This window comes from Ambystoma mexicanum, chromosome 4q (assembly GCF_040938575.1).
Source record: "Ambystoma mexicanum isolate Mex_15411 chromosome 4q, UKY_AmexF1_1, whole genome shotgun sequence".
Classification (NCBI taxonomy): Eukaryota; Metazoa; Chordata; class Amphibia; order Caudata; family Ambystomatidae; genus Ambystoma; species Ambystoma mexicanum.
The window spans coordinates 1272054668-1272073249 of record NC_090928.1 but is presented as its reverse complement, the minus strand read 5'-3'; the positions used below and the strand labels follow the sequence as shown (position 1 = coordinate 1272073249).

General features: G+C 46.0%; 1 protein-coding gene across 3 annotated transcripts in view; it reads right to left on the bottom strand.

Moving 5' to 3' along the window:
* The window catches only part of LOC138468363 (cullin-9-like), a 1322368-nt gene that overhangs the window by 384716 nt on the left and 919070 nt on the right, over positions 1 to 18582 (bottom strand). For all 3 annotated transcript variants that reach the window (XM_069608895.1, XM_069608893.1, XM_069608894.1), the window contains one exon: positions 1014 to 1129. In XM_069608895.1, coding sequence (XP_069464996.1) covers positions 1014 to 1129 — 116 coding nt within the window. The remainder of the gene's footprint in view (positions 1 to 1013; positions 1130 to 18582) is intronic.

Genomic DNA, 18582 nt, shown 5'->3' with positions numbered 1-18582 from the left:
GGCGCCCTACTGAAAGTGGCTTTTACCTGTACTTATCTGGATATTGACATTTTTCCTGGGTTCCCTTTGGGTTGCTGGAGTTTCAGATACAAAGACTGGATTTTAGCAAATTCTCTTGATTTTTAACGTCTTCCATTCCACTCATGTCAAATTGAAATAGTTGGTCACAGTGCATCACTGTAAGGGTTTACTGTATTTAGATTTCCTAGGAGTGTAAAGTGTTGGTACAATCAGCCGAATTAATGTATAGTGTGCTGTGCTCAATCCTGGTACTATATGCTACATAGTCAGGAATACTGCAGGTATTGACTGTGTAAATGTATTGTTCGACAGTGTCTCGGATCCCTCGTCACCCCTTTATCTCCTCATACCACACACACACACACTCTCTGGATAGTGGGGTTTAGATGCTAACGGACCACCATTGTTTTTAAACATACAGTGGTCCATCATGCGCTGTATGTACATGAAGCATATTGTTTCACTGTCTTTCTTAACTGTGCAAGCTCACTAGCTGCCCTGCAAGATCAGAGTCACCCTGACTACTCTGCCACAGATACTCATTGTAGGGAGGTGTGCCTTCCTTTTTAGTTGGATTTGCTGTTTCACTGCTAGGCTCGATGGGTGCACATCCCTCAGCAGAGGGTTTTGTAAAAATCTCCCCAGTGAGAGTACAGACTCTGCATTCATCCATAAACCTTCTGCACTGAAGGCCTATTGAGACATCAGTCCACTTGTCGGGGAGACAGCGTACCTGCGCCCAATCCCCTGTGGGTGGTTCCTTCGTTCATGAACAATCCTGTGATGCAGCCTGAGCCAGGCGCCCTCTGCTGAGGAGTCCTTGCATAAGCTTCAGAGCTTCTGCTCACCTATTTGCCAGTAAAGGTGGATTGGCTACTGGTAATCAGGTGATAAAGCTGCCACTTCCACTTTTGACATTAAATTACATGAACAATAGCTGCAAAAGACTCACATCAGGGGTGTAAATGCAGAAAGGAAATGAGGGATCGTACCTGGTCCTGCACCACGCACTTCCAGCAGTGAGTAATTCCTGCTATGCTGCTCGGCTTGTTGCTTTGTACATTTACGGCTCCAGTAACCGATTCCGTAGTCTTACCATTATTCCCAGCTGGAAAAACAAATGCAGCACATTTTCACAAGCATAAAACGAATGGCCATGGAGACTGGATTCACAAGAGAAAACAATCAGACTTCCTGGACTAATACTCCGAGTTCCCCAGCCGGAGCAGCACATTTCAGCGCACCAGTTCATCGCAATTCTAGTTCTTTTAACATTACAATAAAAAAATAAAATCAACATACAATCAAGGCCGTCTCGAACCCTGGCCTATAGTGCTGCGTGGCTGCACAGTTAACCGCAAGGCCATACAGATCTTAGTGATTTTTGTATGCACCAGTTAAATATATTAAGCGTCATAAGCACAACTTGTTCTTCATGCCCTATGTTAATATAAGTAACTGGTGCCCTTGAATGTAATAACATCTTGATAGCTGAAACATGCTGGGGCCAAAACATCCCTGCGCCGGACTGGTCACGCCAAACCGGCCCACGCCGGACTAGCCAGCCGAAATGGGCTGTACCGTTCACATGGATTAGGAACAGCACCACCCTGTGGATCATATAAGCAATAGTACAAAGCGATGTAGAATGAAATCGAAGTCTCTCCAGTGAATCTTGTATGCTGTGGTTAAAAGCAGTAACATACTTTAAGTGGTATGCAGCTGTGGGAATTAAAGGCAGGCTATGGCATGGGCTTGAGAACTGACGGTACAGAAGCATTGTTAGGATTGCTACTCCCTGTGACAGGTGTGTTCACAGCTAGACAACCAGACTTCCTGAAAGATTTCCCTGGCTCGCAACTACTATTCAGCACAGGCAACTCTTCGGATGGCAATGCAGAGGTTAAAATCAAAAGTGGAAGTAGACAGGAACTAAAGGGTAAGATGTGGCACTAGTTTTTAGGAAAATCGGCCAGTTCCCTTACCTTTTGCCAGCGGGAGCCCCCTTTTTGGAGGGCAGGGTGGGGAATTTGTTTTTTGCTTCCACCTTCCTGGGGGATACAAAGCTAGCCCTGCAGGGAATTCCACTGTCGCATCTTGCTGCGCTATCTCACAGGGGCTGGTTTGCTTCCGTTTATTTGAACAGGCGGCTTGTGATCCACCACCATTTCCTGAGAAACCACATAGCCTTCCTTCTGCATTCAAGATGAGATCAACTTGAAATTGCTGAAGGCACAGCTGTGTGCGCAAAAAAAGGTAAGTGGGGAGCTATAGTCCTTCATGTCCTTTAAGAGATGTGAACAGTGGGCGATTACAAAGGTGGCGGTCCATAAAGCTGCATGCTGTGGGGGACAATACTAGGGTAACGGCGGTTGATATATGATATAATGATATGGCATTTATAACGCGCCTATACACAAGTGTTTCAAGGCGCAATGAAGGCAAGGGAGGGGAACAGAGGGGAGACAGACAACGATCCTACTAGGCCAGATGTCATTCAGATCGCGCAAGTGCATGGGAAGGGGAAACGTGAGGGGGGGGGAACAGTGCAATACATAGGAATAGAATAATAACAAAAGTAAAAATAATGGGCAGCAGGTGCAAAGTGCAAGGAAGTGCAGACGACGGGTGGCAAGTGCTGGTGGTGGGACTGTAGGGATACAGAAACAGTCTCCGAGTGCGTGGGTTGCCAGGCAGGCAGTGCGGGTGTGTGCGACTGCTGTGGGAGAGACCAGAGCCCAAGATCAGAGGGTGGCCAGGTAACCAGTGCAGTTGCTGTTTCAACCAGGAAGTCAGCAGGGGAGAGGAGGAGAAAACGCAGAAGCAAAGAGAAAGGTTTTGAGATGCTTCCGGAACCGGAGATGGTCCTCCTCAAGTTTCAGGGAGGCAGGGAGGCTGTTCCAGAGAGGGCCCCAGCCAAAGAAAGATCTACCACCAACTCGTTGCTTGGAGAAGCGACTGACCCTGAGGGAGTTGGAGGCGGAGGAGCGAAGAGCTTGAGAAGGAAGATGATTAGGAAGAGAGAGTTGAAGATATTGAGGCCCCAGAAGGCCTTGTGGACAATGGAAAGGCTGTTTAACTTAATCCTCGCAGCCACTGGGAGCCAGTGCAGAGATTTCAGTCCTGGGGAGTTGGTTGTTCTAGGTGCATTTCTTTTCACTGTTTTCAGGTCTTGGTAGTACAGTTGTAATATCGTGTTGGGGATGGAGTGGAAGAAAGTCAGAAACCAGCAATGGGTTTTGTATGGGGGTTGAGGGGATGTTGAGGTTAAGCATGAGGTCGATGGAGACGGGGGGCAGGGCAGATGGGAACGCTTGGACCTTTGGTTAAAATAGGGCACAACTGAGGAGTGGCCAGCAGCCATTTTGAGAATGAGGGACGCAGAGCTCTGCTTCGAATGGTTGTTACAGTGCATTTAACCCTGATCAATAATCTTTTTTGAAACCTGATGCACAAGCAGATGTCAAAAAGGAAAACTCTTTCTGGTAGTGTGGAAGAGCAGCAAGACTAAGACTTCAGAGGGTGTGAGAGTGGTGAAGGGTTAAGTGGAACACACACAGACCACTCTTATAAATATAAGTTGGGCAGAATGTATAAAAATACAGTTATTTATTTATGCCTTAAACAAACCTCTAGCAATGAAAAACCAATTGTAGGTGACACTAAAACATTCACTAGTATATACAGTCAACCTTGATGGGCTCTGCAAAGAGCACAAACACTTCACCTTTAAAGTACAGTTAGAATCAGTTTTCAGAAGATTGTAAATGTAGTAAAACAAGGGAATACACAAAAATAGAACCAGGTAAGTAACCAATAGATGGAGAACTAATAGACTGAAAAAGATATAAAAACTATACAAAATCTTGAAACCGAAGGAATTATCTTTGGTGTCGTGGCTACAGGCTGTGCGTGCCCCCAATCCATCAAAAGAGGAGGCTGGCTGTGAGGCTCTTTGTTTGGTAAGCTCTTCTACCCTGCCAAGAGTACAAGAAACTGGTCCTGCAATTCCCCTCGTAGTGGTGGAGAGCTGAAACTTCAAGGAAATGCTTCTTGTTTCATAAGCTAAGAATCTGCGGAGTCCAATGGCTAGATTCAGGACAGCGAGTAGAGCAGCAAAGGAGGCGGGGCGCGCACTTGCTAGCCCACAGGATGGTTCTAGAACTCTTCTAGGCACTTCCTAAATCTGGCTCTTCGAGCGGGGTTGAGACTGGCTGTTCCAAACGCATCCAGGGTTAAAAGCTCGGATGAACGTCTCAGGAGATTTTCAGAGAGGCAAGCTTTGCAGAGCAAGTGAAGAACATTCTGCTGGCTAGAGTACAGCAACGAGGTCAGGGTCTTCAGCAGGCTGCTCTCCTTCATAGAGGTCTTGGCTCAAATGATGATCTGTTGAACACCTGCAAGTGTCCCCCTTTTATTTAGCGTCCGGGCTGGAGTTGCCCTCAACCCACCTATGGTAAGAATCTACACCATTCAAACTGGTACGGGTTGTCCAATCCTGGAAGCCTTTGGCCACTACATCAGACCAGAAAACTCTGGCATGGAGGTGGATGGGTCCAGAAAGACCAAGTACCCACAATCGGCAGCATACAGAGCCCAGTACTTTGCCCGCAAAAGTTGGAGCTTTCCCGGGAAAGTGCTTAACATAAGGAAAATCTAGCCACTTCTGAGAAGGAAGGAGGTTAAACTACAAGATGGCTAAAAGACAGGCGGAAATCTCAAACGGCCATTTAAAATATATGGTGCTCTAAATGGCATTATGTGGGAAAATGTAACAGTGCAGCCGATGTTAAGAAAGTTCTCTCTTTTTAGTAACTTTCCCTCCATTTCTATGGACCACCAACTTTTTGCTTTTGTTTTTGTGCTTTGCCTGACTTTTTACAGTGAGGTGAAGCCTTCAGCTTAACTCCACTACAACTTCGCTCATTGTTATGGGGAAACTGAAACTGACCAGACCTTAAGGCTGTCAATACTAGGAAACTATGTTTCCCTTTTTGTTTTACAGGTTATCTATTTTGTGGGTACCCTTATCATTGCACAATGCATCTTACAAGGCAGTGCAATGGGGTTTCTTTTGTATGAGCCTAGACTACACCCACAGGGATTTGTTGGTTACTTTAGATGTGCCCATGGACAAACTGGTGGCAGGAGTTTTATTTTGGCAATACTTTTTGTTATCCTTACCGCATTTGGCTACCAAATGTGACTACTGTCCCAACATTGCCGTACCACGAGATGGTTTGTTCTTTTGACCATCTTATCCTGTGGCCTTCTTTCTACCTTGCCAGGTCAGGACATTCATTGTATGGTCATGCTCTGCCTGGGAAAGCCATACTTTTTGAGGTCTAGTTCGGGGCCATGTGTGAGTGTTCCCAGGAAGTGGGTTGGGACGGTCTGATCCCAATACACAAACTGTTTTCTATATGTCTAGAGAGTATGCATGAGATTCACTATTAGTGGTCCTGATTGAACGACTGCTGGTGTGTGTGTGTGAGGGGCAGATCTTCCAATGGGTGGCCTGAGTTTCTGTCTCACAGGAGTTTCTGGATAAGAAGAGTCCTTTTTGAGATTTAGAGATGGAATTCCCCCATCTTCCTGCAGCTAGAGATAAAAACAGTGTTTTTCTGAGCGGTTCTTTTGAAGGTAAACATGACAGCCCTACGTAGACTGCTCTCTGCTGCATTCTTTGGGTATTGAAAGAAAGCAGGAAGTTCAATGGATTGATTGACATGGAACTTTGAGATGAATTTTGGAGAAACACGTTCATGTGTGCGTAGTACCACCTGGTCTTTGTGAATAATGACAAAAGGATCTGGCACTCAAAGGGCTTGTATTTCTTACTCTCCTTATTGATGTGATAGCGACAAGGAAAGCAGTTTTATATGTAAGATCTTTAAGACTGGACTTGTGCATTGGCTTGAAGGGAGCCCCCATGATCACAACATTCAAGTTCCAGCCAGGAGTTGGATTTGAAACTGGTGGGTATAGTTGTTTAACACCCTCAATGAATGCTTTCACCACAGGCCCTTTCCACCAATTCACTGATTTGTGCTGTGGTGTAGGCTGAGAGAGCTGCTAGGTGCACTCGTAGGGAATTAAAGAGTAATCTTGATTCTAAGGCATCTAGTAAATAGTGTACTATATGTGAAGGTGAACATTCAATTGGACTGATGTTACCTGCTTTGCAACACAAAACAAAGTTTTTTCATTTGTTAAAATAGCAGTGTCTTGTATTAGGTTTGCGTGCTTCCTTCTTTAAAATGTCCATACACCTTTGGTTTAGGTTTAATTACCAAAACTCTATAACCTCAGGAGCCAAGCTGCTAAGGTCAGTATTTGAGGGCATGGGTGGAGTGTTGTCCCTTGGTTCTGTGACATGTTGTATGGGCACAGCAGTTTTATTGGAGGACAAAGACATTTTCAGCAGGTGCGAAAACCAAGTTTGTTGGGGGTAGGGGAGGGGGCAAAGCATATGCAAATCTCCCTGACCAGTTCATTAACAGTGTGTCCCCCATAGATCTTGTCTGGGGAAATCCTGGATGCGTAATCGTGGCATTGTGCGTTCTCTTGTGTAGCAAAGAGATCCATGTCTGCAAACTCCCAGTCTGTAAAGACGTTGTGTAGGACGTTGGCATTGAACTGCCACTCGTGTTCTGACAGGAGTTTTGCACTTATTTATTTATTGGGTTTTTATAATGCGCCTATACACGATGCGTTTTGAAGTGCAATAGTATGTCCGATAGAGAATTGTGTTCCCCTGGAACATGTGCTAAGAGAAACATGTTGTGTTTTAGTGGCCACATCCAAATGGTATGGGTTAGTTTAGACAGTCTCGGAGAGTGTGTTCCTCATTGCTTGTTTATGTAGAACATGGCTGTGGTTCCGTCTGTTAGTATGAGCACTGTCTTCTGTACTAGCCGTTTGAATGCTTGTAGAGCTTCGAAAACTGCCAGCAGTTCTAGACAGTTGATATGGTTTTTGGTTAATGCTTGTGTCCACACCCTGTGCACAGTTTGATAAGAGAAAATGAGATCCCCACCCTATTAGCAATGCGTCTGTAGTGAGAGTGGCATCGATTGCTGGGGTGTTGAACAGCTTGCCCGTTAAAAGGTTATCTTTGCCGACCACTACAGAGATGTTAAATGTATTTGTAACGCGCACCGTCACCAACGGAGTTGGTCCCCAGGCGCTCTAGCCGATCTGCAAACGAGAAGGTGGGATGTGTTAGTAAGGTGAAGAGGGAGTACGATAGTGAGAGGAATGGTTTTCTGTTGGCAGCTTCAACTCGGTATACACCGGGTGCTGTGCTTTGGTGCGTGTATTGGATCAATGTCAGTCCTTGTGTGCTGTTGGTGCGGCTTATGTGTTGTTGCAGTGTTGTAAGTGCGTGCGGGTTGTTGTGCGAGAGATGGTTGTGTGAGTTTGAGTCAGATAAGTATGCAGCAGTGTTAAGTATTTTTGGTTAGTGGGTTATATGATATTTAACATGCTAACATTCACAATTCTGTCCAAGCGTGGCACCTGCCAACCTTCACAATTCCATCTAAGTGTGGCAGATGCTAACATTCACAATCCTGTCTAGATGCCGCGCAGGCCAGTGTTCACAATTCCATCTAAGTGTTGGACATGCTAACATTCGAATTCCATCTAAGTGTGGCACATGCTAATGTTCACATGCCTATCTAGATGCGATGCAGGCTAATATTCACAATTCTAAGTGTGAGACATGCTAACATTCAAGATCTATCTAAGTGTGGCACATGCTGACATTCACAATACTATCTGTGTGTAGCATGTGCCAACATTCCCGATCCTGTCAAGAAGCGACACAGCCTGAAGTTCACAGTTCTATCCAAGTGTGGCGCTTGCTAACCTTCATAATTCCATCTATGTGTGGCACCATGCTAACATTCACAATTCCAGATTTGGCGCAGGCCAGTGTTCACAATTCCATCTAAGTGTGGGACATGCTAGCATTCATAATTCTCTCTAGATGCGACACAGGCTAATCTTCACAGTTCTCTCTAGGTGTGGCACATGTTAACATTGGCAAGTGTGTTAGTATGTAATGCAAGGCAACATTTACAGTCCAGCCATGAGTAGATTTAGGCTGGTGGTCACACATCTCTCTAAATATGCATGGTGTAAGTCAATGGCAGTCTACGTTATGGAGAGATAAGGTACAGTGGCTGGGGCTTTCTGGGGTAGAGTAATTGCTCTACACCCCACCCATTGCACACTTACAGTTTTTGTTGGCGTCTGTTAGCTGCTGGCTTCCCCTGCAGACACATCTTGGAGCCGCCAATGTAGGAGCCGCCGTTGGACTAGGCATCCTTAGCCGAAGGGGCTGCCATGGGAGGGTCAGTTATGACGAGATGGATCAGCCAATGGGAGCTGGAGGGCGGGATGGGAGGCGGGAGGAAGACGGAACACCAGGAAGCACACGGAGGCTGGGGATGCTATTTTGCTTTTTAAAAAAAAGAGATATAGAACCAGAGGAATGCGAAACCACCACTAGATCGTCCCACAGACCGATTGCTCGCAACCATTATTTCGTTAGCCACTCTTGCATAGGAACCAGGCGCAACCGGGCGTGCGGCATAAGGTAAATGCAGGAAGCCATCACTCCCAGAAGGCGCATAGTTACCTGATGACGACTATGTATTGGGGAATTTGAAACAAAGTTTAGTACCCTTGCGTTGGAGGGGAAGACTAGGCCATCTTCTGTTCGAATAAGTGCCCCTAGAAACAGTTTTACTTGATAGGGCACTAGACTGGACGACTTCTTTTTGATGGAGCGCCTATTTGAAACAGCAGATTGACTGTTTGTTCAGTATTTTGCTGACACAACAGAGGTGTGTCTCCTGTTATTAGCCAGTCGTCTAGGTACGGCTGCACTGGAATGGACTGGCTCTGTAGGTGTGCAGCCACCAATGCAAGGACCTTTGTAAACACTTGTGGTGCTGAGCCTATGCCGAATGGTAGCACTTTGCATTGGTAGTGCTTGGTTCCCATTTTGAATTTTAGGTATTTTCTGTGCGCTGGCAATATTGAAATCTGAAAGTATGCATCTTTCATGCCAATGTTGCCATGTAATTCCCATGTTTAGTATAGTGGTCATCCTGAATTATTGTGGCTTGAAATACATGTTTACAGGGTGCAGGTCTAAGACTGGGTACATTGTTAGATCTTTATTTGTAACAAGGAAGTACACTGAATAAAACACTTGGTTTTCTTTGTTCCCTTTTGTAGGTGTTAAAACTTCTTGTAAAATCAAGTGATGTTCTGACGACATTCTTCTTGATCGAGGAGGATGATGGCAAGGTGTTTCTAGGAATTCTACTGAATAACCTTTGGTCATGGTGGTTAGCACCCAGCAATCTGACGTTATCCCCTCCCATGTGTGGGTAAAAGATGGTATGCGACCCCCTTACTGGGGAAGCATGGGAGGATACCCAGAATAGCGTGTCATTTGTTGTAGGGGGCAGTAGAGCTTCTAGAGGCTGCAACTCTGCCCTGACATTTACCTCTCAAAAACAGTCTTTGTTGACTGCTTTTAAAAGAGGATTGGCTTTGGGGATCGTACCAAGATGACGTTGAGGCTCCAAAGCCAGACTGCAAGACCCTTGTGAAACCCTGGCTCTGAAATGAATGCTGCGTATTGAAGGTGCCCCGATGGTAAAGGGTCTCTAAGAAATTTGCCTGGTGTTTTTAGGGTTATGTGATCCTTTTTGGTGGACTCTAACTGGCTGTCTACTGCCTTGCCAAAGAAGATGGAATCTTCAATAGGTATTTTATTAAAGTTACGGAAAAAGTACCCAATGTGTGGGAACTCGCGTCCCCTGCACACTAAAATGAGCCAAAGAAAGTCACGTTTTTAAATACCCTATAGTGGGTTATACTAAAGAAAATACAATTGTTTATTACATAACATCATAAGAAGACTTAATACTCTTCCATTGTCAGAAATGCATGTGATTTAATATAAAACCCAACGTGTTTCGAGATAGCCATCTCTTCATCAGGTGTAAACATTCTTTAAAGTTGCTGAAATTATTAGTAAAAAAACTCACGAGTATCTGATCCGAGGTAATAATTCGCAATGTTACACAATAAAAGGCAATTCCACATGAGATGCACCATGAGCTTGATACTTCACCTCATTAGCGCCAAGGTCCAATAGACACCAGATCATTTGAAATTAACCAGTGTTCATTCTAGAATGTTCTCTAGATGTGCTAGATCAACATCTTAAAGAGCTTGAATAAGACAACGATAAGTGTATTATCTCATATTATGATACATTTGGCCTAAAAGGATCAGTGAAATCCTCACCTTAATGTTAACAATTAAAAAGTGGAAGGGTAGAAGTGCGAACAATATATGTGCCTTTTCAAGGCCCTGTGGGTACAAATAGGAAAAAAGAAAGGCCACGATTCACCTAACAAATCAGGTATGACAATAATGGATGCAAAATACACATTAATCCCAATGTGATCTCACCTTAGCATCGGCAAATGGTGATCAAAGATAGACTAAACGTCTAAGGAAATGTAATGATGTTCCAAACAAATCGCAAAATGTGCCCCCTGTTGAAGCACTGGAGGGCACATTCTGAGCACCAGCTAATTGACAGTGGAGTGGGACGTTACCGTGAGATCTGCTGGTGCCTGCAGGGATACAGCTGGGATGTGAGGCACTCCAGCTGACCAGATCGCTTCTACAGTGGGGGCTGAGCTACTAGAGGTTTGAGAAGCTTTCTCACCATAGACTTGACTGGAGTGAGCACAGGGACCTATATCTGGCACCTGGTAAAATTACTTTAATAGGGTCAGTCTCACTCGCATAGCAGTGTTGATAAACTGTCACTGCGCCGCTTGGACACGGCAAAGAGCATACTCACTGGGTCTGGTGGCTGGCTCCTGTTAGGATAATGGGGGCTGTGTTGTGAGGTTGGAACCTGCACAGGCGGATGACACTCTTCATGGGTCCATGATACAGCTAAGGCCCTTGCCTAATCACCTCCATAGGGCTGCTTTTGGCACTTGGACTAGACTGAAGTGTGGGCTGGTGGGTGCCCTCTTCCTACATTGTGCTAAATGGACGAAGGCATTTGCTACGAGTGTCGCTCTTTGACTGATATACCTGGGCTGTGGTCACTGAGTTGGAACAGTTCTGTTTGCGGTTCCCTCGTCTGCTGAATGCAGGCGCATTGAGTATGACAGAGGACATTGGTTTATTCCCTTTGGTATGCTGGCCACCAAACCAAAAGGGGGCAATACAGACATTATCCTGGAGTATTTTGCAGCTAAGGGCAGACACGGGGACCATACTACCATGAAGAAGTTGGAGCAGATGGATGAGACGCCAGCGGTGACGGAGACACAGGAAGACAAGAGCCTTGCCGCGATTGCGGCCTTAACGTCCTCCTTGCAGGGTAAGATTGAGGAAGTCAAGGTGGATGTGCATCTCTTGAGACAAGATGTATGGTCCCTAGCAGAGAGGGTTACAGCTACGGAAACATTGCTGCAGGAAACTGACAAGTCTCTACAAATGAAAAACGCTGAACTGGAAATGTGTGCTGAGGATGCTGAAGGGAGGTCACGCAGAAGCAACATACAATGGCTGGGTTTGCAAGAGGGTAATGAAGGGTCAGACCCCACTTCTTATGTTGAAAATCTGATACTCCAGTAGATTGGCCTTGGGTAATTATCTCCGAAATGTGCGACTCACAGGGATCGCTCATTACAGAAATGACCACCTCCAGGAGCCAATCCGCAGCCTATAATCACTAGGGTCCTGAATTTTATGGATAGGGAGGCGATTCTGCAATTCTCCAGGAAGGGAGGCACTATGCCGCGGGGTAACTCAAACATCACAATCTACCCGGACTACACTCTACAGGTCCAGAGGAAAAGAAACCTGCTTGTCCCCACAAAGTAGAGGCTCTGCAGACAGGGCCTTAAGCATATGCTTATTAATCCTGGCAAATTGAAGGCTCTATATAAGGGAAGGCGCTCCTCTTCAAAACCCATGAAGCTGCTAACATGTGGATGGATCACAATGGCATGTCTGATACAGCCTCAGAAGATAACTCAGACAAGGGAAAGAAAAACCCTTGTACTTGTTGCAGCGGGACGTGCAGCACTCTACAGACAATTGTTGGTTCTCGTACCATGACTGCTTTCTGGAGATGTGCTTGGTAGCGGAAGCACAGTGCTGCTGCCCAGGGCACGGTACTTCTGCCATCCCCCGAGCATTGTACACGGGTGGTGCTTAGGTTTTCGCTGGCACCTTCCCACCTGATTCCCAAAGGGCGAGGTTTCGTCCAGCTGGGATGGATTTACCCGAACGGCTTGAAGCTGTTGAGTTATTTTAGCCCCATTAACAGGGGCGCACACTTCTTGTTTCCATAGGTTTGGTTCTTGTGTTCTGGTTTGAAGGTTTGCATCGTGGGTACTGGAAGATGGCATAGGGTTTGGCAGGATATAGTGGGTTGATGGACACAGTATTCAGGGCCTGTAAATATACAGCTGAGGCCAGGTAACTAGGGGACGACTGCTGTGAGTAGGTGGCACATGCCAGATTGGGTGGAGTGCCGGGCGGCTGTCGGGGCGTTTGTTCTATTTAGATGGCATTGCTTAGGACAATGACCTGGAATGTCAGGGGTTGGGCTCTGACTTGCGCAAGAATCGGGTGAGATAATTTTTACATAGGCAAAGAAGATTGATTGCTTTACTGCAAGAAACACACTTCTTCCCTGAACAGGAGAAGGTGGTAGTCAGATTGGGGGCATGGGGAAGGATATGGATCCACCTATTCGAAATTCGCCAGGGGGTGGGGGGTTGGGAGGGGGTGATGGTGTGGATAGATACCGCAGTTCCTTTCCAGCTCCTGGACGTTGAGGCAGACAGACAGGGCAGATGTCCGATTGTACATGGCTATGTAGATCATCAGGAGGTGTGCATAGTGAACTCCTACTGTCATAATCACGCAATACCCACCTTCCTTTGCCCCCCAGTAGTGAACTGGCTCACATGAGGGTTGCCATTTTTCCTTTGGGGGTCGGGGGGGACTTCAACTGCGTTAGGGACCTGGCCCTGGATAGACCAGACTCCTATGAGGCCCTGTATGCTGTACTGAGAGCTATCGTTGGCAGACATTTAGAGGGAGCAGAACGCTGGTGGGCGGGTATATTCATAGTAGTCTGACCCTTATATTAGAACAGAATATTTGTTTGTAGGGGCTGAACACAAAATTTTCAGGTGCAGACTATATGGGGCGCACTATCTCAGACAATGCTCCACTACTGATGCACTGGACTATTCGAGGGCCCTAGCCACCGGTTCCGACGTGGCGTATGTCCGCTGAACTCCTTAAAGAAGATAACCAAGGGTCAACTAGAAGACTTTTTTTATTGCCTTCGTTGCAACTTGTGGGCAGTGTGGACAGTTGATGCATAGTATGGGAAGCACTGAAGGTGGCGGGAGGGGAAGTTATAACCAGTGCTGGAGTGGGGGAATTAGGAAATCACTGCAGGAAGCTTTTGGGGCCATGGAGGACCGGATCCAAATTATTGAGTCGAGTAGTAATGCAGACCCTGCCACCAACATCCAATCACACTAATACATAATGAATGTAGGGACCTCTGGCGGTCTCAGGCAGAGATTATCAGCGCTGTTAAGGCATTCTACAGTAAATTATATAGGCATGAGACGCTGGTTGACCATGAGGAATTACACTTTGCCTTTTCCCAGAGCAGGTTGCCGCCCGCTTAACAGGTCACCACTCTAGAGCTGCCTTTAACTGAGGAGGAGCTGGTGGGGGTAATATCGCCCCTGTCCACTGGGAAGACACTGGGTGGTGACAGACTCCCTGGGAGTTTTACAAAGCGTTTGGTTCCAATCTCACCCCTGTCCTGTTAAAGGTGTATGAAGAAGCATATGATCTGGGTTTACATGCCAGCAGCATGTAGGAGACAATAATATAGTTTTATAGACCTGCAGCGAGGGCCGTACCGGGCGTTAAGGGCCCTGAAGACCAAGTTAATGAGGTATGCTTTTATTATTGGGAGGTACTTACATTTCTCCCTTGCCTTCATGGCATTCTACTGCATTCCAATGCAGCCCAACATGTCTTTTTACATAACATGGCTGTTTCAGTGCACTGCAGCCCAACATGTCTTTACCCATAATGTAAGTGTTTCAGTGCACTGAAGCCCAATGTGCCTTTTTCGGCAAGGCAAAACGAAAGGAAGTTTCTTACTTGATGGGGTGCATTTGCCTCAGGAAGGTGTCACTTTCTCCTTGAGAAACTGGCGTACAGAAGGATCTCAAAGGACTCTGCCTTGAAATTACATATGAAGGAAGGATGCCATTTAGGGAGACTTTAGGGGATAAAGTACACAACGTTTTTAAAGTACCTAAACATGCTGATAAAAAGAGAAATAGGAGCAGTGTCTCCTACAAGCCCAGTCATCATGTCTAGGGTGCATGGAAGCAGTTTGTGCCAGGCCAGGCCTGTTTTGGTCAGAAAAGGAGAGACTGACTCCTGCCTAGCCTGTCGAAAATGTAGTCACTGGCAAAAACAGAGAAGGCTGGACAATTGCAAGTGAAAGCCCTTGGCAACAACAGGCATGCTTCAAAGGCAACACTGCACACAGAACTTTTAACTGTTTCAGTTCCGTTTTAAATCAACTGTATGCTGCAAGTCAATCTGTTTGGGCGGCGGCCGCAACGTAATTAATGAAATTACGCGCTGCAGCGGTGCCGTCGCCTTGTAGGTAAGCTTTGCTTACTTTTTTCATGGCTTTATTCAATCTGCGGGCTATACCAATTCGTATAGGTGGTGCAAACACCACTAGGGTGTTCTAATAGTTCCTATACCCAAACTTGGGAAGCCTACAGAGCTATGTGAATCGTATTGCACCCTGGCTATGTTAAACCAAGATATAAAAATCCTAACTGCATTACTTGCTTGGAGACTTCGGAAGGTAATCAGCTCCCTAGTCCATGATGACCAGACAGGATTTGTTCCTGGGCGAAACACCTCTATGAACCTGCGCCGCCTGCAACACACAGTGGACCAGACTAATTCCCGAGATGCGCGGTTTGTTGTGGCATCTCTGGACGCTATTAAGGCATTTCATTCTGTTTATTGGGAATGGATGGTAGCTGCGATGTGGGGTTTTGGAATTGGCTAAGGCTTTATTTGATGGGTTAAGTTGCTATACAACCGATGGCCAGGATGAAGACCGGGAGATGGGTGTCAGGGGCATGGGACATACAGCGAGGAACTCGGCAGAGGTGTCTGCTGTCACCCATACTTTATATATTGGCATTGGAGCCGTTGGTGGTATTCCTGCACCAGGAATAATCTGCGGCTGGAATAGTGGTGGGAGGTCTACCCATCTTATTCCCTTTATACAGACAATGTCCTCCTGTATCTGTGCAAACCGGAACATAAACTTCCCATTATTTTAGAGGTTTTAGACTACTTTGCTAAGCTGTCTGGAATTTCTTTTAGTAGGCAAAAATGGCACTGTTTACAGTTTGCAAGAATGCAGCAGTATGACAAATCGGGATCTACCAGACTTGGGGTTACAATGGGAGGCCAGAAGAAATGCATGTTAGAAACACTGTCAAGGCGGTGGACGGTGTGAGGCGATCCATGACATCCTGAGGAAAACTGCTGTTCATCTTCTAGGCAGATTGCATTAGTGAAAATGAGGATACTGACACGTCCGATTTATTTTTTTTGCAAACGTGTTTTATATGGCTGCTGGTTTTTTCTGCTGGCTGGACACCATGTTTAGAGGATTCCTGTGGGGGTAAGGGCAGACTGAAAAATCGCCCTGAACATCTTATACATGACTTATGAGGACACGTGTGCAGCTTACACAATTAGAATTGTATTATTTGGCTGCGTGGTTTCAATGCGTGGCGTGCTGTCTATTGGACAAACTTACCATGGAATATAAGCTGTTACAAGATATTCTATGCTCCGTGGTGCTGAAGGAAGCATTGTGGGTTGCAGATTGTTGTGTTGGCCGAATGGCACTGTTGGTGAAACCAGGCAGCAAATCTGGGGAAGAACGGTGCAGGTACTAAAAGTGTGTAATCCGTGCTCTCCCCATGTTCCCATGACAGCGGATGCATGCTCCGAGCGAGGCTAGTTAGCGGTGGCCAGGCAGTGGAATGACCTGGGGCTTGTACAGAGACAGTTTTCAGGGACCTCAGCGAGTTGATACAGACTGGGAGCCTCCCCAAAGGCCAGTTTTTTACTTTACTTTATATTACACACACACAAACATACAACATGGACCAACAGACAACCTATCGCCTAGAAAAAGATGTCACAGATGCAGTCGGTAATAGGACGGATAGTGTTAAACAGGAGGGTCTACACGTGATGGAGGTCTCTTCTCTGGAATTGATGGATAGTCCATTCCATAAGGCTGGTGCTGCAGAGTAGAAGGCTCATTTTTTCACCTGCGTCAGCCTGCATGCAGGGATCTTTAATTGAGAGCAGTTGTTTGATCTTAAGTTGTATTTACTGGCTTTTAGTATCAATTCGTCATTGAGGTATGTTGGTCCAGCATTTTTCAGACAATTATGCGTGATCACCAACAGCCGGAAGCAGATTCCATCCTTGATTGGAAGCCAGAATCATTATTCTGCATCACCTGTAGTCTATTAATCTCACAATTAGGTAGACCAATCAATGGACTACTGCAGTAGTCGATTCTCGATCCCATTAAAGCACGCGCTAGAGTTTCTCGACTTGCACAGGAGAGAAAGGGCCGAGCATGGGACAGAAGTTTAATATAGTATGCTGCTGAAGCAACCAGACTGTTAACCTGAGCTTTCATGTTCAAGTTGCAGTCCAGGTAAACCCCCAGCATTTTAACCTCCTTTTTGATCTCTATGGTACAACCGTCAATCTGTAATTGGACGTACCGTTCTTCCAGTTTACGTGTTTTGGCTTCGGTTCCCACTAGCATCAACTCTTTCTTACTCGTATTGAGTGAGGGGCCATTAGTACACATCCAATTTTGATTAGGCCTTAGATCCTATTAATGTTGGCTTTGTCTTTCACAAAGACACCAGTAGAACAAGTTACTTTCTTACCAGGTAACGTTCTTTCGATGGGATGTTCCGACAACGTATTCCACATCTATGACAGGTAACACCACAGCTGTGCTGCTTCTGAAAATTTTCGGCGTCTGTGTCGATGACGTCGATATGTTGTCCTCGAGGGCCTCCGTCGAACCGATGTCACCGGATGTTATAAGTAGGACGCACGACACCCGTAGCCTCAATTGTAGTTTTTTCCCCCAGAACGAGTGGCACCAATATTCTGCCAAGTATGACTACAGAAAGCCTTGCGGAAACGTAAGCTGCAATCGAATAAGAAATTCTGTAGAGGGGCAGGCTGGGAGGGATCGATGTTCTTTCAATGGGATGTTTCGACGAAGTATTCCATGTTACCAGGTAAGAAAGTAACTTGTTCTTCGAGGGGATTGGTTCCGCCGACACATTCCACATCTATGACAGACTCCCAAAGCAGTACCAACGTATGGAGGTGGGAAAAGAATTTAGAATTTCAGAATGCCCAATTAAATTGCAGAATAGAGGACCGCCTTGCCAAAGGCCAAATCTTGCCCATGGATAGAATCCAGGGAGTAGTGTGTTACAAAAGTATGGACAGAGGCCCATGTGGCTGCTTCACAAATGCTACGAATGGGAACACCCCTCTGCAGAGCAGTAGAGGCAACCACACCCCTTGTAGAATGGGCCCATAAGCCTACCGGAGGGTCCTTACCCGCCAGGCGGTAACATGCAGAAATTGTCAAGATAATCCATCTAGACAAAGTCTGCTTAGTAACAGCTTGTCCCAAACGCCTTCCAGCGTATCCTAACAAAGAGCTGATCGTCCACTCTGACCCGGGACATGCGTGAGATGTAGAAACTTAAAGCTCTCCTAGGATTCAACCTATGGAGCCTCTCCACTTCCTTTCCAGGACGCGGAGGAGGATAGAACGCCGGAAGAATGACCTTCTGGCTTAAATGAAATTACGACAACTTTGGGAAAAAAGAAGGACGAACCCTAAGGACAAACATGTCCTTATGGAACACCGTGAAAGGTGGCTTAGCGGATAGTGCCTGCAACTCACTCACTCTGCGAGCGGAAGTAACCGCAACTAAAAATACAGTTTTAAAAGTCAACAGTCTCAAAGGACAAGAATGTAAAGGCTCAAACGGAGCTCCCATCAGGAATTTTAGAACCAGGTTCAAATCCCAACCAGGCACCTGGAAAGGAGATGGTGGGAACACATTAGTGAGCCCTTTCAGGAACTGAGAAATGAAAGGAATCTTAAAATAAAAACACTCCTCAGACGAGCGCTTAAATATGGACAGTGCCGCCAGGTAACCTTTAATGGTACCCACTTGCAGGCCCTTGTGGGCTAACGAAAGCAAAAAAGACAGAACTATAGAAATGGCACATGAAAAAGGATCCATATTCTTAACCCTGCACCAGTCGCAGAACTTTCTCCAATGG